Source organism: Xyrauchen texanus, chromosome 26 (genome assembly GCF_025860055.1).
Source record: "Xyrauchen texanus isolate HMW12.3.18 chromosome 26, RBS_HiC_50CHRs, whole genome shotgun sequence".
In the NCBI taxonomy this organism is placed as follows: Eukaryota; Metazoa; Chordata; class Actinopteri; order Cypriniformes; family Catostomidae; genus Xyrauchen; species Xyrauchen texanus.
This window is the reverse complement of record NC_068301.1, coordinates 34,963,476-34,986,705: the sequence shown is the minus strand read 5'-3', so window position 1 is coordinate 34,986,705 and position 23,230 is coordinate 34,963,476. Positions and strand designations below refer to the sequence as shown.

Here is a 23,230-nt window from a genome sequence, read left to right as displayed (position 1 = left end):
AGCTCCATTTAAAAAGCCACGGACACAAAGCAAGTGATACAAACAATGAAGCGCTGTTGGACTGTGTATCAGCACTCTTGTAACACTTCTAATCCGGTCAGATTCGAGGATTGGAACTAACGGTTGTATAAAATTTCATATAGAACCATAAAAGTCAATACGACTTTACTCGTGTACTTTACTTTGTCCAAAGCTATGATGTGATGAATAGGCTATAATTTGAATAAGCTAATTTAAGTTAACCTTTTTAAATATCTAGTGTATACTTGAAATCATACACTATTTTTGTTGTATGGCAAAAGTACCCTTCATTTATTCATTCTTCACCTTTTGAGAAAGACAGTCCAGAAAGAAGAGTAAATGAAATACAAAGAAGCAACGTTATAAATTATTTCAATAGACAACACATTCAGAGGCAGGTTTTTTTTTATTTTTGTACATGGAAAAATTCATAGTAAAAAGATCTAATGGAATAGCATACACTCTGCCCCATCATAACAAATGTGGTACATTTCTAAGGTATACAATGCAGAAGACATCTTTTCTGGGATTCCCTTAAAGTTGTCATAACTTATGAATAAAACATACATGTGAGTATATATATATATATATATATATATATATATATATATATATATAGCTCACGTGTATATAAAACACATTACTAAAAATTATGCATTAGATTAACAACACAAAATATTGACAGAGTAAGAAACAAGTAAATACTAAGAATAAGGAAGCAACATCCCGAATACCCCATCATCTATTTGAGAACAACAACAAAAAAAAGGATAAAAGAAAAAGAAGAAAAAAAAAAAAGCTAAACTTAAATGTAATGTGCTTTGTAGAAAGGAAATGAAGGGCGGGACAACATTTTGATTCATGAGCGAGACCGTGAGCGAGATCGGGAATAAGACTGTGAGTGTGAACGGGAGCGAGATTTGGATCTGGATCTACATTTCCTCCGCAGATCAGCATCTGGTGGCGTTTGTGATCTGGATCGAGAATGAGCTGTAGAGCGGTGTGCCTTTTCTGCCCCTCTCCCTTCACCATCGCTCTGGGTTGCCTCCCAATTTTTGGATCCGGACTCCCCGTAGACATCCTTATTGCTCCCTGATTTGGATCGAGATCTGGATCGTGAATAGGAGCGGTCCCTCTTGCTCTTTCTGCTCTGGGGGCTGCAGCTTTTGCTGTTTTCTCTGGCACTTTCAACTCCTTTGCTCCTGGGAGCTTTATCACTGCGGTCCTCTGCCTGACTGCTCCTGCCCTTCCTGCTGATTGACCTGCTACGTGATCTTGAGCCTGAAGGTCTGAAAAAGTGGACAGACAATTTAGGAAAAATGAACAGCACAACAATAGCAAGACTGAAGCCAGAACCACACAGGAATTGTAGTGCAAAAGGGGCTTGACCAAGTTTGTTGAGCAAAGACTGCCCTCTAGTGGACTAAGAAACATCAAAACTGCTCATCTGACATCATGCATAATAAGAGAGAATGTTGTAACACACGCTTGAGCATGTGCTACATAATGAATTAAGGGACCAGAGACTTTCACGTTTCAGTGAGCAAATGTAGAGAAATGAAACTCAAAATAAAGCCTGATTCAAGCAAAAGAAGCAAATTCTTAAAGGTGGGCAATTTAAGCAAAACAATTGTATCGACAGGGTTATGACCTCTTAAATTACTATTAAATGCATTTCCATTTTTGAATAATTTGTGAACTGGTTTAACCAATTCATTAAAAAGGACTGACTCAAACAAATGGTTTGCTCACAAAACAGAGCACAAAATGGGGGCTTGCAAAATGCAAGCTTGAAAAATGCATATTCGCTCTAATATTTTCATGACTTTAAGGCCTGTATATCAGTATATCAGGCCTGAAATATACAGTTGTAAAATTCCGTGATATTTCCAGGTTTTCCATGACCAAAACTTTCTGCTCCTTACCCCACTGCATTGCATGTAAACACCTTTACCAGTGTTTTTACCGGTTTATCCAATGTGAGCAAGTGTTGTGTGAGGACTGGGTGATGGGACGATGTAATCGGATATTCACGATATCTGACAAATATCCGATTGCGATACTCACTGACAGACGATGATCGACGATATTGGGAAATTATAAAACCATGGCGCTGGAAAGCCACATAATATATTAATAGTAGCCCAGGTTTTGAAATTAGCTAGCGCCAAACGCGGGTAGCCTACATCATGCGCATGGCAGGTAATTTTGCTCATCTATGGAAGTCTAACTGTAAAACATCATGACAAGAAATGCTGTTAGACACAAAGACAGGTGCTTGAAGAAACACTTATGTGAAGAACTAACAAAAGAAAAGCAGTCAACAAGTGTCTCTGATGTGCTGTTTGAGCATTTCTCGTGGAACACACGCATGTATAGAGTTCTCACTCTTTCTGTTTTAGTAATCGAAAAACTGTTTGCAAATGACCTCAGACCATCTCAGGAGGTGCTTTAAGCTTAGCTCGCTTTATTTCCATGGAAGAGTTTGCGCTCATCATACATTGTGAATGCAACTCTGCAGGTTCACTATATAGCCTATGCATGTGTATACAAAAATTCTTTGAAATGTTATTGTTTACATTTATAATGGTCTTTAGATCGTAATTTGTACAACACTGTTGTTGCCAATCCGCCTCAAGTTTCGATATGTTGTGCATTCTGAGATGCTATTCTGCTCACTACAATTGTACAGAGAGGTTATCCGAGTTACCATAGCCTTTCTGACCTCTCTCAAACATGATCAGATTTTTTCACCATTCTGATGGTCGATGTGAAAATTAACTGAAGCTCCTGATCCGTATCTGCATGACTTTATGAATCGCACTGCTGCAACATGACTGGATAATTAGATAATTGCACAAATAAGTAGGTGTACAGGTGTTCCTAATAAAGTGCTTAGTGAGTGTATGATTTAATTGCTTTTTATTTTCATCTGAAGTGCAATTTTAACATAGAAATATATTTGTTTTGAGTTCTTGTTTCAATAGAAGACTTAATTTATTAAAGCATAATCAATAAATTAAGAATACTCACCGAACCCTCGCCCTGGGGGTTGCAATATTTTTTATAAAAATATTGTGAACCAATTTCTTGCATATAGTTGTGCACATGACTGTTTACATATTGATGTCAAAAGCAGAGAATACTCCAATGATTTCAAATCTCATGTAAACGTGGGTTGTTGATCATTTCTTTATAGATTTTTGTTCAGTGTATTGAGCGTAAAAGTAGGCCTTTCGCAACTTTGAAAAGTTTTTTTTTTACTGGAATTAATTCAATTTAAATAATAATAATAATATAGTAATAAAAATCTTTGTTGATTCAGCATTGTTTCTTTCAAAATCCAATATAAAATGAGGCTTATCTACTAGAGTTAGAGTTGAACATTTGATTGGATTTTGAAGGAAAACATCCCCATCATGGATTTCTTTGCCCACCTTGCATCCTTAAATGGCATGCTGAAGACCATTTTGGTGACTAGATAGATATGACTAGATATCATTCTAAATATGAATGTGTTATTCATTTAGATATTATTTGTAAATTCGTCAGATAATTCACTCAATCCAAGTGCATGTGAACAGACTCTCTTAAAATGGATTCTGGCATCCAATACATTTATAAAATTGAACAACCAACTAGCCTATAAATTTAGCCTTCAAGCTCTCCAATTGAGCATTTATGAGGGAGTTTGCCTACCGTGAGTGGCTGCTGGTTCGACTGTGGCTTCGGCTCTTGCGAGACCTCCTGCTCCTGGAGCGAGACCTGAGTGATACATCCATGAAGACAGATAATTTACACACATGCTCTCTAGGAAACTCTAAAGCCACTGTTACTAAGAGATAAGTTCCTTTAGCCAACAACTAATCCTAGAAGTATGACACAAAAAGTGTTGCCCCAAAATGTATTTTACATTTAACCTATGGCAGAACTCTATTTTGAAATTTTTTGTTAAATCATATAAGTCATGCGTTTGTTCGCACCTGGAGGCGCTGCGGGAGTAGGAGCGCCTGCGTCTGGCACCAGGCTTGTCCTCAATGAGCCGAATCTTCCTTCCATTGACCTCTGTGCCATCAAGTTTCTCCAGGGCTCTTTTCATATCCGAGTACTGCCTGAACTCTATCACACCCTCATTCTTGCGGCCATTATTAGTGTCTGCATATGTCACTTCACCAGCCTGACGCATGTAGTCCTGATATGAAACAGTGTCACATTAGTTTAACATTTAGGGTTAGGGGTTTGGTCAAGTATGAGCAATAATAATCGTAATGCTTGCCTTAGCAAATACCACTTATAAAATAACTGGTGGTTGTAGTGTGTTTGCATACCTTAAGATCCTGCCAGCTGCAGCGACTAGAAAGATTCTCCACAATCAGTCTATAATCTGAGCGTGTAGGTGGGCCATGCCTGTCCCCTCCTCCACGGCCAAAACGGCCGCCTTCAAAATGACAAGAATAAGACATTAAGCAAGTGAGCATGGGGGAATACTAATCAACACTAATCTTCAAGACAGAATTTTCCCATAAATTACATTTTACTGTACCCTCTAACTTAAAATATAGTATCAATCTTAATTAACTGAAAATATTTAACAAAGACATTGAATAACATACTTACACTGTGTTTAAATCTAAGATAAGAGGAAATGTATATATAAAAAAAAGGTTAAACCAAAAATATTACAGGCACCTAAAAGAACTTAACCCACATCTCCTAAACCCTTTGGCATCCTCACCACCTGGCTTAATGGGAAAAGTGGTCCTCATTCACATTGGCTCGCTCTAATGGTCGGCCCAGTTTGGTCAAAGAGCCGCACACATGGGAAGGGGAGACACCATGGCCAGCAAAAGGGGCAGGCAGGCAGACTCTTTTAATAAAACATTAAGGGTTAAATTTCTAGCTTTATTGACATTATTTTAAATTAAAAAGTAATTTAATTGAAACAAACCAATTATATTATAAAAATAAAAAGATTCTGCATTAAAGTTTCTTGCACATAAAATCAAAGCAAAAGAGGATGATTCTCCAATTAGGGGTACATTTGATGACGTGAAAGCTTGAAAAAATTCTCTTTTTCAAACTATTATTAGTTTCATTTAATACACTCCATTTGGTATGATCACCTAATTAACCTACTTTCAAATTTTAAAACGAATGAAATATGTGATCTTCAAACGGTCACTTAATAAACGGCATTGTTCTTTAAACTTTGTGTGACAGTAATGAGCAGTATTTTTGATAAAAAAATTGTTTTTATTATAATAAATTACAAATGCTTCGCAAACACCAAATGAATTATGAAAAAGTGCAACGAAGAATTTTCTCTGGTTTTAACTTTCGAAAAATGTATTATAGTGGGAAAGTCTGGGTGGGGGTACAAGCACAGAATTAAATTTCACTTAAAATCTTAAGTACTGACAACATTTCTCCCGAATTCCAAATAAAAATATTGTAATTTAAAGCATTTATCTGCAGAAAATTACAACTGGTCAAAATAAAAAATATGCAGTGTTTTCAGACCTCGAAAAATGCAAAGAAAACAAGTTCATATCCATTTTTGAATTGAAGGCCTCACTAGATCTCCGTATAACTATTAGACAACCAGGGAATAAATCAGAAATCAATATTTGGTGGAATAACCCTGAAGCACCCCCAGATCTTCAACGATCCTCCACCTGGTTATACGGAGATCTGGTGAGGCCTTCAAGCCAGTGTCTCGCACCCACTGTGAAAATTGGTGGAGGATCGGTGATGATCTGGGGGTGCTTCAACAAGGCTGGAATCATGCAGATTCGTCTTTGTGAAAAGACATATGAATCAAGCCATCAAGGACATAACAAGGTTATCCTGGAAGAAAACTTCCTTCTACTCAGACAATGTTCTCCAACTCTTGAGGATTGTTTTTTTCCAGCAGGACAATGCTCCATGCCACACAGCCAGGTCAATCAAAGTGTGGATGGAGGACCACCGGATTAAGACCCTGTCATGGCCAGCCAATCTCCAGACCGGAATCCCATTGAAAACCTCTGGAATAGAGATGTCCCGATCGATCGGCAGCCGATCAAAATGGGCAGATATTCATCTTAAATCTGTCCGATCGTGCCTAGATTTAGGGACGATATTTTTTGCAGCATGTAGGCAATCACACATACACTGTTCCACTAATGAATGAGTGCTTGCTCAGCCAATGAAGCATGACAGAATGGCCTATGGAGCTGTTGGCAATTCTAAGCATTCACAAATTTAAACTTTCAGACATGTAATTGAGATGAATATGCTGGTTTGTTTTTAAAAATGTGTAAGAATTACATGTGTATGAATATTAAATTGCCCATTTACGGTAGTTATTCGGACTGGTTGCACAGTGAACAGGAAGAGGATAGAGGGGCTGCTAACAGGTTTAAAAACAAATAAACATGCAAATACATGATACATGACGTGAGTTTTGACAATCAGACGTTGTGTTAAGTGACAAAGACTGTTTGAGCACTCGTGAGCGCTTTTAGCTTCACTCTCTTTAACACAAGCACTCTCTGTCAAAGACGTGCACTCTTCAGGTGCTCTCAATATCTCATCAGTCACTCAACCTAATTTAAATCAGATTAATGTTGGTCACAATACCACTAATAATAAATATAACTGTTTAACATTCAATAACGACACCGCGTCTTCATGCATTTGCTTCATAATTAGCGATTTGTGTTACAGCAAACTCAAAGACAGTAAAAGACCATAGATAATAATGATTTCTCACTGGAGCAGTTTTAGAGCTTGTTTTCTTATTTTTGAATGTATTTCTGTGGTGTGTGATGCTTTCATGGTTTTTACTGGTTGTCAGTTTGTCACAATGGCATTTTGATATTGACAACAGAACTATTAATAACGTTTTTATTATTGTTGAACTTGGGCCTGTTCAAGTGTAACTGTTTACACCAATTTTAAGTGGAATTACAAAAAAATTTGAATTAGTTTTTATAGAATTAAGTTTTTGTTGTGACTATTCAAGTCAATGCTAAGACACAAGCAATCTGCGATTGAAAATCAGGGTTATTCCACCAAATATTGATTTCTGAACTCTTCACAAGTTAAAACATTAGTGTTGTGTTGTTTAAAAATTGATAAGAACTTGTTTTCTTTGCATTGTTTGAGGTCTGAAAACACTGCATCTTTTCTGCAAGTAAATGCTCTTAATCAGTGGTTTTCAACCAGGGGGTCGGGACCCACTAGGGGGCCTCAGCACACTTCCAACAGGGCCTCAAGACAACTTAAAATGAATTTACATTAAGAAATATTAAAATAATATAACTGAACTAAAATGCTAACAAAATATAAACTCTTTCTGAAACTTAAAATAAAACATTATCCATGATTAATAATTTTAATCAGACACATCTAGTTTCGGGCGAGGGGGCCTTCAAATATTCAAAAAGGTTGAGAACCACTGCTCTAAATTACAATATTTCTATTTGGAATTCGGGAGAAATGTTGTCAGTACTTTATAGAATAAACAAAAAATGTCATTTTACTCAAACACATATCTATAAATAGAAAATCTAGAGAAACTGATCATTTTGCAGTGATCTCTTAATTTTTCCAGAGCTGTATACTGAATATTATTAGAACAATAATAAAAAAGAAATGTTCTTTTAAAATCTGAAAAAGTTCCTAACTGAAGAATCACCCATTAACAGAATTCTAAAGATTACCATCCAAACAATTTCACTCCAATAGAAAGCGGAACAGCGACTACACTTCCAGTGATGTTACACAGTACATTATATTAGACATATTGTCAGGCTTCTCATACAAAGATTGGAGACATGTTGTTCCATCCTGTTTTTAGATCAAATGAGTCAACACGACAACGATTAGAAAAACATACAAATCAAAGATGACATGAAAATGCCTAAAGATATATGATTCACTGCTTTTAAAACATCAGTGTTTCACTCAGTGAATTTATGGATGGAACACCATACAATGTTTCATCGATAAATTTGAGTAATCTATAAATCACATCTCAGTATTGACACCATCAGAACAATTTTCAGCCACTGTAGTTATATCAATGAATCAATCAATGGGAATGTCAAGCACCAAACTCATCAACAAATGAAGAAAAGGAGCAAGATCCCTAAAGGCTCCATTATTCCACCCTTGCTTGGCAAAATTGCACAACTGAAATATCGCAAAGAAATTTCTTCTGGTGGAGTTCTGGTGGCAAATAAATTTTGAAACCTCACGTAAAATTGTGTGAGCTTCGAGTTTGGTGAACTTATGCATGCAAATTCACATTGTTGATCAATAGCAAGTTGCTAGGTTTGGCAGAGGCCACTGTGTGGGTCCTACATACATAGCACACGTATAAATGTAAAAATGTAGCAAAACTCGAAAGCTTGTACATTTCAATGTGAGAAATTGAACTTACCTAACCCTATATTTACACTCACAGCCCAGATGTGAACACAAATCTGAAGTTAATTGTTTGTCACAGACAATAATCAAAAACCTTCGTTCTGAATTCAAATTTGCAGACAAATTGTCAGAAATGTGTAAAATTACATTCACATAAATACAACAACTGAGTTTTGCTACAGGTGTATTGCAAAAGATGATTTTAAGTTACAGTGCCAGATTTGAGAGGTTGTAAGGCCCTGTTTCCACCTGGTATTATAATGCATCTCGGGTGATCTTTTTCGGATTTGGAGGAGAGGGTCTCTGTTTCATGACGACATACATCAATCACTATGTCAGTGTGTTACTGATATTAAAGAGCAAGAAAGTCAGTAAAGACAAAACGTTGCGCCGTTTCTCGCAGATGCATCTGAAATTTAATCTACGCACAAATGCAACATGTCAAGCAGAATTATCTATTATTTTTGTGGATTATCTGTATTAAAGGAGCTTCAGGTGTTCATGCTTCTCATCCGTGTTGATATCAGACACACTAGAATCAATTAATTTCTCGTGATTGTGTATGTATCCGGTTTTAATGAAAAGGACTTCTTTAAAAGCTTTAACTTTTGAAAGCCGAAAAGTTTAAACTGTTTTAGCGCAGCGGTTGATTGACAGGTGAGGGGTGGTGCTTCACTGCTGCCGGGACAGATGCAGGACGGATTAGCATTTAAGCCTCAAATGTGATGGACACATGCATTTTTGACCACATTTGTATGTGGTTTCTGGGATCCAATCACAAGAAGTTTTAGACCCCATTTAGATTTGGGACTGACCACATGTGATCACCCGAAACGCATCTTAATACTAGGTGGAAACAAGATTGAAGAACCGATTTGTGGTTATACTGCGAAACTAAAGTACAAAAGTTAAAATGTAATACAAGCATGTGTCTGTTGTTGTATTCATATGAATGTCATTTTACACATTTGTGGCTATTTGTCTGCAAGTTCAATTTCAAAACACAGGTTTTTGATAATTGTCTGAGAATGCAGATTGCAACATTCAACTTCAGATTTTTATTTTACAAGTTTTCACATTGGTGCTGCAAGTGTAAATTTGAACTTACATGTCAAAATATTTACTGTACAAGTTCTCAAATTTACAGTTTTGCTAATTTTTTACCTTCATACACATGCAGGTTTTACACTCGCAGCTCATCCATGCCTTCATCACATGAGAAACTCCACTGTGCAAGAGTGATTGTGACCGAGCCTTTAGAAACAGAAGTAGATGACATCATGAAGATTGAATGAATGAATGAATATCATACCTCTAGTGGATCTGTTGCCCGCATCACGGCGCTGTCCTATGGTGTGCTCCACTACAACTCTCTTCCCACAAAGGTCTTTCCCATTAAGATCATACACCGCATCATCTGCATCACGGGGGTCATCAAACTCTACGAAGCCATATCTTAAAGAGATATAGGAATATGAGGAAGAACGTGAATGTGTAACATTGTGTAAAACACACACAAATTGCAAAAAAATCTAATCATATCAGATTATACAGGTGTTCAATTATGTTGGTACCTTCTATAAAGTATATTTTAATGGCTAAAGATGTGCATTTTGTCCCATATGTAATATATATTTACTTAAAACAATGCAGATTCATCAAGTATATATAATAGCACAAGCTCATGAACCAACTGACTGAAATACACATGTAATACATTTCCCTAATATAAATGATGCAACAAACATTTAAGATTATGGACTATTTCTGGTCACTTCATAAATGAAAGCAAATCTGTAAAAACCAAGTTTCCACCCAAGGGGTTTTTTTGGGGGACAAAAAGTGTAGCAAATTATCGCTAAATGTGTCGACACAATATTTTCCCATTTATCTCTAGCACATTAAATCCAAGTCGATACTTCAAATGTCGTGAAAAAATGGTTTGGAAACACTTTACCAAGAAAATTGGCATTAACACAAAAATATATTGTCACATGACAGAATTTACCCAAAAGGTTAGCCTGTGATAAACATGATGACAAGGATTACATCAAAAGCCAATATAAAACATATTTCTGTGCACAAAGATGAAATTTCTGTGCACAAAAGTTTCAAATGAAAAATAAATACACAATACTTGGAGAAAAGCATCAGTGTACTTTTGCGGAACACTAACATAGCCCAAAACTATTTTATAGCTTACTTTTGAAAAAAAAAAAAATATATATATAAAATTCCCAGTATTCAATAAAATAAATTCCCAAATGAATTTTTTTTTTTTTTTAGGCCTATATACTTGCCTTTTCTTTACACAAAATTAAATTAGCTTTACTCTGTTCTGTAGATGAAAAAAGTCATCTGAATGACATTCTCAAAATGTTCTGCACTTCTTTTAAGACTATAAACCATCAGAACTATTTGCCCAATGTGGAGTTCACTTACGAAAACTAGCTTTTAAACATTTAAATATTTTTAATCTAACCCTCCAATCACATTTGCTGAGCTTCTTCAGGAAATGTCAATTTCATTAGGACACTAAAATTAATTTTGGATGACAATCAAATTCAGTTGGTCATTAAAAGTTGCTGGACAAATATGCGGGACATAATGCAGTTGTGATGCTTTAGATTAGATGATTGTTCAAAACAGCCTATTGAATATCAGGAATGTATCATATCAAACCCTGATATTACACCGCATCAGTTTGTCTTTAATAGCTGTGCACACAGCATACACACATCGATGGATGGAACTTATACAAAAAAACAAAAAAAAGTTTCCCCACTACTTGGTGCAGGTTGCCAGCTTGAACGGGGCTATAACGATTCGCTTTCGGGTCGGAACCGGTCGGTGGCAACCTGCGATGGGTGCAACACATGGAACCAATATTAAAGTCCAATTAGAAGGGCAACTGGTCTTCTGATTGCTTTTATTTGTGAAATTAAAAAGTCAGTAAGCTGGCTAATTTCAATGATTTTCTCAATACTCTCCCCATTTTACAAAGACTTGGGATAACCCAAATTGACGCGATAAAGTGTTTACTTTCAGCATGACGTCATCAGGCACTTTTATCGATAAAGGGCCATTTGAATGGGAACATTCAGAAGACGACACATCCCGCAATTTTTTTATTGTTTTACTAATTTCACTTTGTATATAAAACAGCGCGAAAAGCGGATGGAAACTACATGAATGTTTGTACAAAATGTGCAAAGAAAAACACAAATACTTGCATAATGTTCAATTCAAGCTTTCACTCAAGTTAAGGATAACACGTGGTGTAATAAAAAAAAAATATAACAATTAACGTAGAAGTGCAAACTAAAGGCGTTTTCACCAATGGTTTCATCTTTTTGTACCCTATATACACGTAATCTGAGCTAAATTCAAATTCCCGTGAATTGGACACTTAAATGGCAAAATAATACACTACCTGCAGGCCAGACGACAGACAATGGGGTCAGGCGGCTGGGCTATTTCATGTAAAGTTGTTTATAATAATTGATTACAACCCGCTAACATGTGCAAACGTGTTTAAGTTTAATGAATCACGATGTTTTTTATTGAATTCTGAACAATGATGTGCATCAAAAGAACCAGCAGCGTGTCCTACTTAAATACTAAATGGCCTAGCTGTTTCGGCTGTACATTTAATTTGCTCGCATAATGAAAATACGATTACCCATTTTTCAGGTCCACTTCCAGAATCTTCCCATAGCCTTTAAAAAACCTTTCAACGTCTTTTTCTCTTACGCGATAGCTCAATTTCCCCACGTAAACTCGAGACATTTTCCCGGTGCGGCAGCAGTTCAGTGTGAATGAAACAGCAACAACGTATGTGCGGTTCATAATAAGAGTCTTGCGGTGTTTTTCAAAACAAAAGTCTCAACATTTGTGCGGCGGTTGTGAAATGGAACCATTTCTTTCGTTTCTTAAAAAAAAAACTACTTACATTTTCGTCTTAATTATGCACTCAGTAATTGCTCCCTTGTTAAAATGTTTTATGATAAAGAAATCTGTTATGACGAGATCTGCCTGGATTAGATATATCTATGTACGGGCACTTTGCTAATTTTGGAACCCTTGGTAAATAAAATGTCTTGCTGTTTATCCTCTAGTCTTGGTCTTTTACGTTTAAATTTTTCAAAAAAATCTAACATTTCATTCAATAATTAAAAGAAAAAAATATTAATATAAAACAAATATTTTCCCCAAATGTGTTCCACGAGTATTGGCAACCCTTTTTTTTTAATACGTTGCGTAACATCCCTTTGCCAAGAGATCGTGTTTAGATGACGCGTCACTGTCCCCATCTGCTGGTTAGACTGCATAAATACATTTTAAAGTCCAATTTAATATTGTTGTATTTTAAATAAATTGGTAAAATCAGGGAAATTGTACTTAACATTTTTTCCCTAAGAACTTATTTTTTCTTCTTCAGTTCATTAGGTAGTTACGTGTAAAATGTTTATATTTTTAAACATTTGCCATGATGAAATAATTGTGATGTTTATGTTGCTTTTAAAATGGTGTTCACTTGACGAAAATGGTTGAGAATTATTAATTTAGGGCACGTGAAATAATGCTTAAATGCCAGGGTATACTTCGAGGTACCCATGCTGTTAATGGGAAAAAGTTAGTAAAAAAATAATAAGATAAATGAAACAAATCCCAATTAAAATATGATACTATTATTGTACTAATATATATATATATATATATATATATATATATAGAGAGAGAGAGAGAGAGAGAGAGAGAGAGAGAGAGAGAGAGAGAGAGAGAGAGAGAGAGTTATTTATTTATTTTAATTTGAACATAAAAAATGGCCCCCATAATGCTTTATTCACTCATTTTTCACACACCCAGCTTTGCGATTCTTTTATAGACGCTGGATCGAAAAGAGAGAGCAAGGGCCATTCACACTAAACACATCCTTGCACTAAAAAAGCAAGACACAGCAATATAAATAGATGAGATTACTGTTTACAAACAAACGCACAGCTCTGCCACTTTCAGGTTCTTTCAGCAGCCTAGAAAAGAGATTCAATGGACGCTTTGCACAAATTAAGCTAAAAATGGCCAAAAAATATTGTGGGTTTGAAACACCCCGTTTCCTACAAATTATTGGAGATTTGCCTTCTTTTAAATTTACATCAAGATCATTGGATCAGGATAAACTCAGGAATTGACATAAATGATGATATTTCATGGATCACCGTCATTGTTATCACATCTGCTCTATTAGACACAATTAACTTGAATCAATTTGAACTTTTCACAAAGAAATCACACAAAAGGCTGTTTATAATTTCCAAAGTTCAATCGCTGTGACCAGGGTTGGGGAGTAACGGAATACATGTAACAGGATTACGTATTTAAAATACAAAATATAAGTAATTTAGAAAACGTTACTGACCTTGAGTAACGGAATACGTTACAAATGACATTTTACAGCATGTATTCTGTAGTAGAATACATTTTAAAAGTAACCCTCCCAACCCTGGCTGTGGCAGATATGAGGCCAAATAATGATGATCTTATATGAACAAAACCAATGGAAGGTCTAATGGAATAACTGGACAACTTCACGATTGCAGAGCTGAGACTACTCTTTGTGTAAGTATAAGTGAATAAAAACAATGTCATACTGCTTAAATTATGTCTTTGCATTTATTGTGAATACATTAAGCAGCAATTGTTATATCGAAAACGGCTGAAATTAAGTTTGAACATTGTATATGATGATATTGAAGTCATATATTATTAGGCTATTTACTGTACGTGGGTTAATAATTTAAGCAGTTGTATGTCTGATGGTAGTTTTTATTTTCATATGCCACATTGCTCAGGCTTTAGAAGTGTGTTAACCGTGTTAGGATGTGTATTCATCAACCCGGTATATGTCCGATGTCATGATTCACTGTTTGCCTTGTGTTTCTCCCTCGTCATCTGTTCCTCCCAGACTACACTTCCCATAATTCCCTGCTCGTATCACTGCCAGCTGTCCTTGATTGTTTTCTCCTGTCTTTCATTTACTCATTACCATTGTTTATATAATGCCCTGTTGTTTGCTTAGTCCTTGTCAGTTATGTGTTTTGACCTCCTGTGTATGATGAGTGTCTATAGTGTATGTTTTCTCTGTTCCTGTGTTTACCCATCGTGGGTATTTCTTATGTTCCTGTGTTTACCCTGTTATTCTGGACTTTGTTTATTTTATTAAATACTGCTTCGCTGCACCTAGATCCAACTCTCGTGACTTCCTTCCAGACGTTACAGCCGACCTAATCAAACAGGCCTATTGAATCAAGTTAAAACTTGTTTTTCTGATCATTTTGAAAGAACCTACATAAATTCTTCACTGTCATGGGTATCCCTGTATATCAACATTATTAACATCAACAAACATTTTTACATTAAAAAATGCTTAAAAGATTATTAAAACTGCTGCGCTGCCCATATTCTCCACTAAAAATCTGTTCCTCTAAAGATCCCGGAAGTGCTGTTGCCTGCTGTGTGTCAGAGTAGTTTCATCTTCTGAGTATAACGCACATCTCATGACCATTTTTAACAGTTGAAGTTATTTTTAATTTGATACGGTGTTTAAAAAATGCTGCGTTCCTGAACGAGACACGGCACAGTAGTCAAATATGTCCATCTAGCTCCAATTTCCATTTTGTTAATATCCCCTTGTTTTTCGCTTGAAAGGCCCATCTCGCCAGTGGGGGATGCGTAACTGCTATTCTCGTGCACTCTCATGAACGCGCACAGAAGAGAAACGGTCAGTGTAGACTTTCAGAAAATAACACCTTACATTTCGGATTGTTTCTCACCAAACGTTATTGAATGCCTTCAGAACAAGGCATGAGACTTAATTTATTAGACTTCTGAATTATACTTTTGGATCCTTTTGAAGCTTGAAGAGGTGGTCACCAATAACTGCCACTGTATGACATCACAAAACGCATTTTCTTTCTTCAAAATTTCTCCATTTGTGTACCAAAATAGATAGTTAGTCATATCGGTTTAAAATATCAAAAGGTGAACTATACCTTAAAAAAGTATGAATTTATTTTTGACATGCCTGTCATGACATTAGTTGTGTGAGATCATATAATTTATTGTATTTTAAATTACAAATAAGTTGTGTGTCATATTGTGAAAGTTAGAAAATATGTTTTTGTTATTGCTATATTTATCCTCCAGCTCTTGCATAAAGATAAGCAACCAGAGAGTAAATTAGGTTGTGTTTCGTATATAATAATAATAAAATCTAGATAATGAAATAATAAAAACATTACATATAGATTTATTATATATGATAAAATCTCTACTGGGCTGCAAGAATCCTGAAATTCCCAGTAAAATTTAGGCTTCCAGTCTGACCCTGCTAACATGTTCATGTTGGGGGAAAATAAAAGTTCTTGGACACGTTCTTATTTTTAGTGCTTTCTCTTTAAAAATAAACAAATCCACTCATCACATTTGCATTGGTTCTATAAATGTTCATGAATGTTTGTGGGGCCCTAGTCAAAATCAAAGCCATGGGCTGGCCCTGTCTGCCATGCGCATCACTTTGTTATAAAAATGGGTGGGGACAGTTGCGGGTGCTAGATGTGACCTGTGTTCCAAGTTGCGGGTGCTGCTCTCACACAAACAGAAACAAACTGGTCTTTGTTCTCCCTGGTCATAGTTTTATAACATTAAGCCACAATAAGAATTTTTTACATTTAGCATTTTAAAATGTTCCCAGCACAGATTCATTTAGGAGAAGACTCCACCAAAAAACCATACAGAGTTCATTGTGATGTTCACATGCAGCAGCCCACAGAGGCCATGTGTTATTGTTTTTGTGTAAAACAAACAAACAAATGAAACAGAACTAACAGTGAATGGCTTCTAAAATTGCAGCGAAGTTCATAAGAATGGGCACAGGACAGAGACAGCGCTCTTCGCTTGGGGGAAGGGCACAAATTCGGATGGAATTTCGGTGCAAGAACAGACTGTTAGTGGGGTGAAAGGTGGAAACAATTCTAGGGGCCCAAAGGTCCAGGGGGGCCCACAACAAATTTGAAACTATTTCTTTTAATAGGTTAGGGGCCCAGATCAATATATTGTCAGGGGGCTCAGAATTCCTTGCTACTGCCCTTCATGTCTTGAATTGTAACTAACACAAGATGATGCCATGTAGGTACTTACCCAAACTATCCTGAATAATGCAGCTTAGGTTGTTTACATATTCTATATATCCTGAAATGTTAAAAGTGTACATTAATATATTAAATTATGATACATAGCAAATTCATCACACACTCCTGTCCTGAGATATGAATTTTAATTTTGATGCCACATAAAATAACATTTCTGGAATTTCATTCCAAACATGTACATGCATAGGAACACATTTTAACAGCATTTTTTTTAATGAGATTTTGTGTTTCTGTAGCAAATGTTACAATGAGTCATCCATTAGTACCAAGTGTAAACTCTAATTCTTTAGCAAGACTTTAGTAAACACTTCACACAGACAATTTCTGGGGTCCAAGTAAAAAAAGTTACCCTTTTGTAATACATAATAAATAATGTTTCATCTTTTAAAAAGTATTGCATTAGAAGCCAAACATTAAAAAAAAAAAAAACAGATAATGAATCAACCAACACACATACAGGTCACCTTTTTAAGAAGAGTTCTGCATTAACAAGAAAAACATATTTAAGCATAAAGAAACATCAAAGACAAACTCGACATGTATTTACAATTATTCATTCAAAAAACATGATTGCCAGTATATAAGAATATGTTGACACAATAGTCAAGGTAGAGGTTGCTCCACCATAGATTTTTCTTTTTTATTATTTTCTCTGTAAATAGACATTAGAGAAAATGTTCTTAAACTAATTAATTTCAAATCTGCATTTCTTAGAGTTGAAACTATAATTAAATACATACATAAAAACACAACAAAGTATGAACACACAATACTCATAACAAATATCTTCAAAGTTTCTATTAAATGACTGAAGGATAAACCTCCTGATTTGATTGTCCTCCTGCTGCTGTGTAAACCAGCACAGAATTAAAAAAATGACCACTACAGTTAAATTGGTGCTTGTGAAAAGTCTAATATGAACAATTCAATGCTTGTTTGAAAGATGGGGCAAGTGGTCACTTTCAGTCATGACTAATGAAAGCCAAGAGATTCCCACAAGTGTCAGTTGCAAGCAAATGGATTCAGATGTCAAACCAAGTGTCTATTATCACTGATGGTGAAGGCCGAACATACTCTACACAAGTACGTGAATTCAGGCACTTCTAGCTACGCAAGCTCGTGTGTTGTTTTGTTAAATAAATGTGTCAGATCGCAATTCATAAAACAAGACAAGTATGCATTGCATTCTCAACAATGCCACAAGGGGCACTAGAGAAGTCTGCTTCTAAGATGAGTCCCTTTCAAGTCAACTACTGTCATGGCTGCACAACAGTTTGAAGAGATTATTGCTGAGCAATATATAATAACACATCCAGGTTAATGGCACATACATTTGAACGTAACTCTATCATCTCCTTGAGAACTAAGATTTGTTACCACCACAGTAATGCACAAACATACTGAGCCCCTATAGAGTCAAGGTATTGGGGAAAAATTATTTGGGTGGGAGAAAAAATAAGCAAAAGCTTTTACGTCCCCCGAGAAGTTTTGCGTGCTCTTGCAAAAATTTGGCATTTTCTTGCTAATTATTTAGCATTCTCTCGCAAATTATTTAGCGTTCTCTCGCAAAATGTGTGTCAAATAGCTCTCCTATGAGTATTCCAGCATTATTCCAGCTTTTCAGTTCAACAGGAAGATAAAGCCAATGAAAGTGTGAAGCCAACAAATCATAAAATCATCTTCAATTTATGAATGTCTGAAAATAAAGACAACACAGTTCAAATTAAATGGAATTCTGTTGCTCACAACTGAATCACATATTATTATTATTATTACAATAAATGCTTCATTATGTGTGGTGACAGAAGGTTTTGATTTTGTTGCTATCTGCTGATGCATGATAAATGCCCGCATAAACATACATATAAAACAATAGTTGATATTTATGCAATAGCCTGCAAAAGCATTTGCTTATTTTTTTCCCCACACCACAAATTGTTCCCCCACCACGTTGGCCCTTTAGGGGTTCCGTAAGAACGCAACTTATGTATGTTCATCTGGACCCCGCTTTGGCAATGCGTTGACCAAGCATTCACATCTGCGTTCACGTACTTACGTAAAGTATGTTTCTGACCTTATAACTATCCTCTCTTGGTTTACAGCACTACTTTCTACTAGTGTGGATTGGCATATATAAGACAAGGGGCAATGTTACTATTTTACATGTTCCGTAGTGTGAGATGAGCAGTAAAACTTCTTATGTGTTATAAAGTTTGACAGGTTGTTGAATTGGATGTCACAAGGCCGGCAATACTTCACATTGCTAGTGGTGGCAATGGATCCGTTCAGTACTCTTTTGAAGGTGGTTGAGACCTCCTCAGTCTTTAGAGATGGCAACAGAGCTATGTTCTCTTTGCAGTTGATGGCGTTGTCTGTGTGAATATCTTGTGTAGGGGAGCCGTGTTGTTTATTTCCCAAATCCTCGGTCTTGTCCTCAGGATCAAGTCTGTCATTTAAGGGTAAAGTCTTGCCCTTGTTCTCAGGGTCCTCTGTGCTTAGATGGCTACCATCTGGCATCGGCTGGTCTCTCTCACCCTCACTACCCTCGTTTGGACTCTGCCTCCATTCACTTTGCATGACAAGCATCCCGGTAGCGTAATCGGTAGTTTTGATTTCATAGTAAGGCCAGATTTGCTCATCGGGTCTCATTTTCTTAGCAGAACTTGGGTAACACCCAGAGGACTGAAAGGTGCTTCTCAGTTCCTCTTTTATTGGGATCAAGTGGTCTTCAATCGAAGCTTGGATATCAGATGTTGTCACTGCTTTTGGATACTCAATTTTTGCATGATGAGCTGGGGACTTGAAGAGGGCATCCTTTTTGATGCTTAGATGTACATTGTTCTCGGTAGATTTATCTTGAAAAACAGTGCCGGGGCAGAAGTTCTGTTTGTGCTTAAGATAGTCCTCAACTTTGTTGAAGCTTATCTTGCACACTGCACACTCGTGATAATCCATAAGTCCTTTAGGGGATAGTGGAGTGTTTCCAAACTGTGGCGTGCATTTCTTACTGAGATCTATAGGTGCATCACCTTCCTCCTTGGATATTGTATTACATTTTGATGCAAGAGCTGATTTTGAAACCGTCAATGAAGCCTCTGGATATTTGGGTACCAAGCCTTGGATCATGTTGTATCTCTGATGGTCCCGGAAGCTCTCCATTGCATCCTTCGACATGTATGAACCACCTATATTGGGAATAGCAAGAAATGATGGCATACCCATATGTGGCATTTGTTCTTGTTCAGAAGCAGCCAGCTCATATGCCTTTCTTCTTTTCCGTGGGCGCACTGCTTTCTGATTGGCTTGTCCTTTATTGTTGTTTGCACGTTTCACTTGAGGATCGTGGCGGGTGGCACAGTAATATTGCTTATGCACCATGAAGGTTTCGTGGCGGTTAAAGGTGATCTTGCATGCCTCACATGTTGTCTGGCTGGGGTCCATGTCAGTTTCAGTGGGTGGCATTTTGGGGCTTTGTAAATCCAACTGTGTGCCATTTGGCCTCTCTTGTGCACCAGAGGGAGTTGATGCTTTTTTAACATGCACAGAGAGTTCATCCAAGACTTTTCCACCTGCAATTGGATTGCAAGGGGTAGATTCATGACCTTTAACTTGGCCAGCATTCAGCATAACAGCCAAACTGGCTGCAACTTTAGGACTGACAGTGCCTGCTGGTTTATCCATAAGTCCAGGGAAGTCATTTGGCTTAGGCGTGTGCTCCCAGCGACTGTTGCAGTAATGCTTCTTGTGCACCAAATAATTATCAATGTTATTAAAAGTGATACTGCATTCAAAGCATGTTGCACCTTTCGGTACAAGTGTGCTGTACATAACTGGAGGGTAAGCGCTCCCTCCATTTCCTCCATGACGTAACCTGCGATGGACCAACTCTGACATTTTGGCCAGTATCTCAGATGCCTGTGGCCCCATGGTAATATCCTGTGAGAATGGGACATGTGGCATGTAGGGAGCTATAGGAAAGGCAGCAGGCAGGTGGTGCTGAATGGGTGAGGATGCCAAACGGGGGCTAGAGGGTTCTGACTTTACTCTGGAATATGAAACATTAGCCTTGTTTCCAGTGTTGTCATCACCCTTAGTGGATAACTGCTCATTTTCTGTGATTTCTGCTTCTGATATCTGACCAATGTTACATTGTACCATGCTTTCCTGAAGGTCTTTTATGTTTGAATTAGCTTGAACTTGTTGAGGACTGCCTGCAGTGCTATGACTGTTATCAGCTTTGTCTTCTTTGATGGGTTTGATGCCTATAATGTCATGTCCATGTAGTTCCTGGTGTTTGGCCAGCTCTCTGGGGGTTTGGAATGTAAAATGGCAGTGACTGCATCTCAGGCCGGTTTGCGATAGGTGGGTGAGGATGTGGTGCTGCAGTACCATAAGCGTTTCAGCAGTGTAGTCACATATTGTGCATTTTAAGTTGCTTTCAGTGGATGTTTCTTCTGACTTAAGACCTTTAAAGACACAAGTAAAACAGAAGTGTTTATGATTAATTAAACTAACTTGCATTTTGTAGCATTACAGTAGCTTAACTGTTTTTTTTTTTAAACAGAGCAGCTTTTCCAGTAACAAGCTACTTTTCTAATAAGTAGCAGTATAGTGTGACAAAAAGCAACATTGCATTTATTTATGTCACATTGTGTTGCACAGTTTTACAATAGAACAATTGCAGGTAATAATCAAATATGCTTTCTTAGATTAATATTGTCTCTCAAAAAGCATTGGGAGGTCTAAATAATTTCAGTGATTTCGTTAGTTCGGATGGTCTGTTTTAGCGAATCAGCTTGCTTAGACGAGTCAATAGTGTTTACAAAGTGGCTATACATTATTATGCTTGTGCTTTTGAATACTTATTTAGTTAGATGCTACTGTGATAAGCTTTATACTGTCACCCTAATTGAGATCTTCATTGTTTCTGTACCAAACAATTCTCCACTATTTAAAATAAATAAATAAAATAATATATATATATATATTTGTAGCTTTTAGTGTAGCTAACTAATATTCAAAAGGGTAGTTTCTTTTTGCTTGTTTCTGTTGTGATGTTTGAAACATTTCTTCTTGGTCTACTCACTGTTATGTGTGGATAAGTGCATTTCCAGGGCATGTGAGCCTGCAAAGCTCATATTGCATTGAGGGTATGTGCAACTTCGAAGCATTTGATGGCTGATATTGTCATTTTTTTCAGAGGCCATCTCAGGGTCTCTTTGCCGCCCACTGCAGTAATACATAAGGTGGGCCTGAAGGTTCTTTTCATTCCGAAACCAGATGCCACACGTCTTGCAGGGGAAGATGTCTTCTACAAAGGCAGAATTAAACACAAGCATATCCTGAATTACAATGAATTATACTGAATAATGAATTATAAATTACAAATATTTTTAAGCTTAATAAAAGGCAACATTTAATTTTTTTTTAACGTAATAACTGTTCTTTGAAAATTTTCAAAATCCTAAAACTTTTATTTCATGTTTTACATTTTCAGATTTTCAGTAAAGTTTCAGACTTTAAGACACTACTATAGATTCAAAAATGTTACAAAATAGGCAAAATCCTTCAAAACTGAAACTTGATTTTCTGCACTTCAAAACATTTATATATATATATATATATATATATATATATATATATATATATATATATATATATATATATATATATATAAATTGTGGTACAATTTACATGGTTCCCACACTTTTTAAGATCATTTTCAAGGACTTTTCCAGGACACTTTTAATAATGGCAGAAATAAAAGTATTACATCCCTCCTTCCAGAAGTCTTTGAAAGATGTGCAGTTTATGACACTTATCTATGAAAGTAACTTTTAACATGAGCTATTGAGCTCTTAGACATTGACAAATTGATTCTTACTGACAAGACAAATACACGCAGCTTCTAATGTTAAACTCTTTAATGCTGCACCGATGGTTGTTTTACTGTTTAAATAAAATATTAATGGTTGTTTCTATTGTTTTATGAAGTCTACCATTATAATTACTATTATTGTGATATGTTAATGATTGTGTGTTTTAAAAAAAATATAAATATTATACACGTTTTAGGTTATATACATCTGGCACAAAAACCTGACGAAGAAAACAAGTGTACCCAAATTGTCTAAGGGGGTCCAGGGACATGGTCCCCCGTGATCATTTCTTTGAGAAAACAACACCAAAACGTTCAATTCTGGTGACTTTGACTTTGAAGAAAATTAAAATACTTCTTTCAGAATATGTGTAGCATTCATGTTACTATTGGCTAAACTATTTCTAAAAGAATTAAGAGACTCTTCAGACCAAATATGCTTTTGTGCTAAAAAGATGCAGCAGAACACAAGTGTCTCTCGGGATGTCTTTAACATTTGAAGGTCTTTTTAACTTGACACGGTGTCTTAAAATGCAGTAACCCTGTGAGAGATGCTAAAGACACAGCTAAAACTGTGCAGTAGTCAACAATATCCATCTAGTGCAGGGGTGCCCAATACGTTGATCACGATCTACCAGTCGATCGCAAAGGAAATGCTGGTAGATCGCACAAAATTTAAATGTAATTTCGTTAAATTTTAATAAAA

The 23,230-nt window shown here is 36.3% G+C and overlaps 2 protein-coding genes across 2 annotated transcripts in view; both read right to left on the bottom strand.

Moving 5' to 3' along the window:
- Positions 1-376: 376 nt before the first annotated feature.
- On the bottom strand, positions 377-12,261 carry LOC127619963 (serine/arginine-rich splicing factor 4-like). Its single transcript, XM_052093006.1, has 6 exons — positions 12,119-12,261; positions 9,749-9,891; positions 4,350-4,459; positions 4,005-4,213; positions 3,721-3,786; positions 377-1,310 (listed from the first exon to the last, which is right to left on the bottom strand). Exons 1-6 carry the CDS (start codon positions 12,223-12,225, stop codon positions 881-883), a joined length of 1,065 nt encoding a protein of 354 aa, XP_051948966.1. The 5' UTR covers positions 12,226-12,261; the 3' UTR covers positions 377-880.
- Positions 12,262-16,761: 4,500 nt separating this feature from the next.
- The window catches only part of zfpm2b (zinc finger protein, FOG family member 2b), an 82,950-nt gene continuing 76,481 nt past the window's right edge, over positions 16,762-23,230 (bottom strand). Inside the window, exons 7-8 of the mRNA XM_052093218.1 lie at positions 21,733-21,957; positions 16,762-21,112 (exon numbers count right to left, since the gene is read on the bottom strand). Coding sequence (XP_051949178.1) covers positions 18,801-21,112; positions 21,733-21,957 — 2,537 coding nt within the window. The 3' untranslated portion in view covers positions 16,762-18,800. The remainder of the gene's footprint in view (positions 21,113-21,732; positions 21,958-23,230) is intronic.